This window comes from Myotis davidii, unplaced genomic scaffold (genome assembly GCF_000327345.1).
Source record: "Myotis davidii unplaced genomic scaffold, ASM32734v1 scaffold72, whole genome shotgun sequence".
Lineage (NCBI taxonomy): Eukaryota > Metazoa > Chordata > Mammalia > Chiroptera > Vespertilionidae > Myotis > Myotis davidii.
The window spans coordinates 2,665,091-2,671,090 of NW_006284618.1; the positions used below are offsets into that span (position 1 = coordinate 2,665,091).

Below are 6,000 nucleotides of genomic sequence, written 5' to 3' on the forward strand. Positions count from 1 at the left end.
GCTGATGCCCCTACACCTGGGCCTAGGCTGTTCCCCAGGGATCCACCTTCTGTTCCCCCAACAACAAGCACGACGCCTGGCAGACAATACATGTCGGATGGGTGAGAAAGGAACTCCACCTCCACACACCCCAGGGGGACACACCTTGCTGGATGGCGAGGGATGACAAGGCCTGCACGGAGCCTCTTCCTCTGGGTCCCCACTGTCATCGCCAAAACAGGAGCGGGACCCACATGGCCCTGCCATTGGGCCCAGTGTTTACTGCAGGAGCCAGAGCAGCACTGGACCATCCTGAGCCAGCTGTGCTCAGGCCGCCCTAATCCAGAGTCTGCCCCTCTGGCTGCAGCCACACTCACCTCCTGCTCCGGGCACTAGCTCTCAGCTCGTGGTGCCTCCTCAGAGTGGCCTCTCATATACCCTACCTGGGGCCCAGTATGCGCACCTATGCACAGACCAAGGACCCATGTGGCTGCCTTGCTCGTCCTTACTGTTCCGGAAATACCCGAGCCGTCCTTGGTTGTGCCAATCATCTGTGTCCCCAGAAGTGGAGCCCCCTGTCCGCCATGTCCCAGTTCCACCCCAGCCCCCACAGCAGAGCTCCCCCAGACAGGGCCTCAGTCAACATCTGCTCAACAGACAGTGCTGGAATCTGGCCCGTCCTACAGCACCTCCCTTGAGAGTCACCCACACTCTGCCCAGACCCCACAGCAGTTCCTTTGTGTGGTCTCATCATGCTGAAACCCCAGGACCCCCAAGAGGCACCCTAGTGTCCCCACACACTTTCAGCAGCCTCCCCTCCAATAATGAAGAGACCCCACCCAGTCCTCTGAATCCTGGCCAGAGGGAGGGTATCGGAAAGGGGCCTCCGAGGAGAAATGCGACGCCTGTCCCGTGGGCGCCAGGACAGCCAAGCCTGCACGTTGCATGGGCGAGTGTGACTTCCACAAAAACACAATACTTATCGTGTGAGCAGCTTATCTGGGGGAGTGGCTGGCACAGCGCTCTCACCTGGTAGAACTCCCGGAGCCAGTTCTTTTGCAGGTTATCCGGCTGTAAACACAGAAGAAAAAGGAAAAGTCAGTCAGACCACTCACAGCCCCAAACAGCCCTGCGCAGAAGCCTCTGTGATGAAGACCTACTTGCTGACCTCACTGTGGTGGCTGGGGTCTCTGCATGGGGGGAGGGGAACCCATGCCGCACAGGGGGACCCACTCCGCACACCGGACACCAGGCTCCACACAGGAGACCCCTTCCACAGGCAGGGACCCAATCTACTAGTTTCCCCAGAGCCAAACCCGCCTGGCAAAGGGCAGGCACCATGGAGCCCAGTGTCCTGCCCCATCCAGGGGGTCATGGAGGGGTGGCCCACAGCAGGTGGGCTTGTAGAAGCTGGGAGAACCCAAAGCACTGAGCACCAGCTTCCATATTCTGGATACTCTGGGGACCAGGAGGCCTGAAATATTAGAGTATACGAGATTGAGATGCTGCCCCTCCCTGGGAGGTCCTGACCACTGGGCTCACTCTGGCCTGCCCAGTGGGTCTAAGTCTAATGTCTCCTCACCAATGGCTCAAGCCCCTGGCCCTGTGTGCTCTGATTAGGGGTCCTGGATGATGGACATGGCTAGCAGGGGTCCTGCAGCCCTGGATGCGACACGAGGCTACTCGGCAGAGCTAGGCTTTCAACAAGGCTGGGAGGCTGTGCAGGGGTGCAGTTCCAGGTCTGCAGGGGAACTGTCTAGGCCAGTGATGGCGAACCTTTTAAGTTCGGCGTGTCAGCATTTTGAAAAACCCTAACTTAACTCTGGTGCCGTGTCACATTAGAAATTTTTTGATATTTGCAACCATAGTAAAACAAAGACTTATATTTTTGATATTTATTTTAGATATGTAAATGCCATTTAACAAAGAAAAATCAACCAAAAAAATGAGTTTGCGTGTCACCTCTAACATGCGTGTCATAGGTTCGTCATCACTGGTCTAGGGTCCTGCTACACAGCAACGTGACATGCTCATCACTACAGAATTGCAACTTAAAAACGGTCCATGCCCAGGAGAAGTGAGAGCCTGTGTCCACACAGAACACGGACGCCACGTTCACAGCATTAGTCACAATGAGCCCGCGTGGTCTGATATACAACGAAATGTTACTCAGCCACAGAAGGGAGGGACGCGCTGACAGGGGCCATGAGATGGACGAGCCTCAAAGGCACGATGTGGGTGAAAGGAGCCGCCACAAAGGGGCAAACCTGGTGAGGCTCCGTGCATGGAATGTGCGGAAAGACAAATCCACAGGGACAGAAGTTAGGCTGCTGCCAGGGCTGGGTGGGGCAACGGGAATGAATGCTACTGGGCACAGGGTTGGTGCGGGGACGATGGAATGTTCTAGACTGGTTGTGGTGGTGGTGACACTGAAACCGCTGCCCTGTGCCCTCCCTCTCTCACCAACCCCGCCATCTCAGCCCCGAACCAGGACACCAGAACCACAGGGATGGCGCTGAGCTGTGGCTGGGCTGAGTGGACTCATTCTGTGTACATTACTGTGCTGTGCTCTTATTTTTTTACAATATGGAAAGTGAAAGTTTCAAGCCCAGTGATAAGAAGGGCTGATCCCAACTGAGGCACAGAAAATGTGGGCCACATAGTCCAGCATCCCTGCACACACCAGACTCCACACACACGCCAAAGGGACAAGACCTGGCCGTGAAAACACATGGTCTGCAGGGCCAGTGCAGCCACAAATGTCAATAATCCTTTATACTCCGCACATGACACTATTCCTGCCTGGCGCATAAACCTCTCATTTAGTTTCCCTAACACTTCCCTGAAGATGCAAGAAGAACATAATTTCTTGAAAATCACAATTGAATTTATAGCCTGATATATTAATATTTGCCTCAAGTCTTCTCCCACTAAAAGTAAGGAGTTCAGCAACAAACCACCATGTCCTCAGGGAGTTAAATCAAGGCACATGCCCTCCGGTCCCTGTTCCAGACCAGCCCCACCGACAGAGCCGTGCGGGAGCACACCGACCATCTCCCAAGACACTGAGACAAAGGGGGAAGACCACAGCAGAGACATCTAGAAGCCCTGAAAAGCTGTCAGTTATGACTCCAAACTTCTAGAAAACAGACCCTTAAACAATAGAGCACAGCCTGTGTGCAAGCGCATGTGCGCGCGCGTGCACACACACACTTAGGCATGCTCTCTAGCCAAGACAAAACCCCAAAAATGATCTTTTTATATGCACATATCCCAGTGTCTATAAAATTAGACCTTCCCATCACAGTACCCTCTCATTGAGGGCCCTGCACAGCCGGGCGGTGGGGCTGCGATTCCGCACTGTCACAGTGGCCACATTTCAAGTGCACGGGCTCCGTGTTGGCATGACAACGTGGCGGCTCTACCCAGGAGCAGCTCTGGGCAAGGCCTGGAGGCCACACGGGTGCCAGGCTCCTCAGAGCTACGGCCCATGTTTGGTTAATGCAGAGTTATTTTTAAAGCCACTGAAGTAAGGATAAGAGATAAACACACAAACTAGATCTTAGAGAAATACTTTCATTCTAGCCCACAGTGGAGGCTGTGCTGGGCTTTGCCCTAGAGGTGTTTTAAAATTTTCTTCAGGGAGAAGGAAAATTATATAGATCAAAATTTTGAATTTACATAAAGAAGGCAGAACATTAGAGAAGAAATAAATAAAAGTAAAAAATTCTTCAGTAAAAGTCACCGCCATTTATGATAACATTTTGATGGACTAGGAATTGATAGGGACTTCCTGTAGGAGGGAGGACTCTAACTTCCTCCAAGTTTCCCTCCCCCCACCCCCAGGGTGTCTCATCTGTGTGGCCCTCTTCCCCCAGTATGGGCAGGACCCTGAAGACAATAAGATGTCCCTCCCAAGGTTAGGTCACATTATATGGCAAAGTGAAGGGACTTTGCAAGTGTAATTCATTTCCAAAGTTCGTTCATCTCAAGCGAATCAAAAGGGCATATCCTGGGCAGGTCTGACCTTATCAGCACCAGGTGAGCCATTTAAAAGAGGCTCAAAAGGGCAGGTTCTGGAAGCAGAGCACACGCTCCTGCTGGCCCTGAAGGAGCAAGCTGCCCCCAGGAAATGTCCTCTGCCCACAGCTCCGAGGGAGCACGGAGGGAAGTCCTTCCCCAGCCGGTCTCCAAATGAGAACACTGCCCGAGAGACCGCCGAGCAGAGGGCTCCACTAGGCTGTGCCCAATGTCTACCTACAGGAACATGAGACAGAAAACGGGTACCTGGTGTAGACCACTAAGTTTGTGGCAATTTGTTACACAGCAGAGAAAACTAATATATGTGTCCTTAATACTTATAAATACATGTGGGTGTGTATAATAAAGTAAAATAAAGGTTGCTTTACACATTCTTACCCCATTCAGATTTTATTTTGCTATAAAGTATATGGTAAGGGTCTAATTTAACATTTTTTCCTAATAGTTAGCCCACTGTCTAAAACAGATGGCTTAACTGGGAGATCCCGGTTCCTAAATGCTAGTCCCTCCTTCCATCCGTCCGTTCGCCCATCCCTCCCTCCTCCAATAGCCTTATCAGATAATGATTTCATTTATGTATTCAAACAAACAACTCTTTACCTTTCTTTAATGTACTGTTTTTACAAGCTTTGTTTCTGTGTGTTTTACTTTAATAAAATTTGAATTATACTTATCCTTCCTATGTTCCCTCAGTTTATAACATAGTTCTGTAATTTAGCTTTTTGAATGAAATGTTTCCTTTATTTTTATTGTTTCTTGTTTAATAGCAACAACTTTGACTATCACAGAATCTGTGTATTGGAAATATTAACCACCACACACATGTTCGTGCTTCCCCCCACAGCAAGTTCCTTTTTCATGGAGAAACATGAGGCACTCCCACTGAGGTCAGGAGCGAGGCAAAGACACTTATTCCCACCACTGTTTAAACTTTATCTCAGACAGTAGGGAAGCAGATAAAAAGAGAAGGCAGTCAGAGGCATAACGCCTAGAGAGGAAGAACTGAACCCTCCACACATCTGCACAAGGCATCACGGGACATCTGGAAAACCAGGGACTCGATGCTACAACTGAAGAAAACAATAAAAGAATTTAGGAAAATAGCATGATGTAAATGAAGATACAAAAATCAACAGTCATAAATACAAGCAATAGCTGGTCAGAAGCTATATCAGAGAAGAAAACCCCCATTTCCAATAGCAACATAAAGAAAGATAAAAGTTAGGAATAAATTTTAAAATGTGAAAACTTTGGCCTTAGCCGGTTTTCTCAGTGGTTAGGGCATCAGCCCACCAACTGAAGGGTCTCGGGTTTGCTTCCAGGTCTAGTGCGCATGCCTAGGCTGCAGGCTCAATCCCTAGCGCTGGTTGGGGAGGCCTGCAAGAGGCAACCAGCAGTGTGATCAATGTTTCTCTCTCTCTGTCTCTCTCCCTCTCCCTTCCACTCTCTCTAAAAATCAATGGGGAAAAAATCCTCGGCTGAGGATTAACAACAACAACAAAAAGTGAAAATTTTGTAAGAGAAACACATTAAACCCTTCCTGGCAGAGACAAAAGTAGCCCTGAATCAAAGGACGACCTCCCTGGTTCTCAGGAAGGTGACTCAGCGCCATAAAGCCATCTGTTCTCTCCAGGTCAGTCTATAAATGACACTGTCCCACCACCAGTAAGTGACCTGCCCCACCCAATCCAAGCTCGATAGGCTGATGCTAAAGTTCATATGGAAAAATATACTATGACTCAAAATCCAAACACCATTTTTAAAACTGCAGTAAAGAAAAACACATAACTCTGAATGTCAAAAACCAAAAGCAAAGTAGAAAGACAAATGTCAAGACTGATTGAAAATGTTTGTAGCATAAATCACACATACAGAGTTAGTCTTCCTCATGTTTGATGAACTCTTAAAAGTCAAGCAAGCCCGGCTAGGGTGGCTCAGTTGTTGAAAGTTGAACTATGAACCAGGAGGTCATGGTTCGAT

At 49.4% G+C, this 6,000-nt stretch overlaps 1 protein-coding gene across 2 annotated transcripts in view; it reads right to left on the reverse strand.

Annotated features, from left to right (window-relative positions):
- INPP5A (inositol polyphosphate-5-phosphatase A) overlaps nucleotides 1-6,000 on the reverse strand; it is a 141,611-nt gene that overhangs the window by 100,155 nt on the left and 35,456 nt on the right. For both annotated transcript variants that reach the window (XM_006754915.2, XM_006754914.2), the window contains exon 2: nucleotides 1,009-1,050. In XM_006754915.2, coding sequence (XP_006754978.1) covers nucleotides 1,009-1,050 — 42 coding nt within the window. The remainder of the gene's footprint in view (nucleotides 1-1,008; nucleotides 1,051-6,000) is intronic.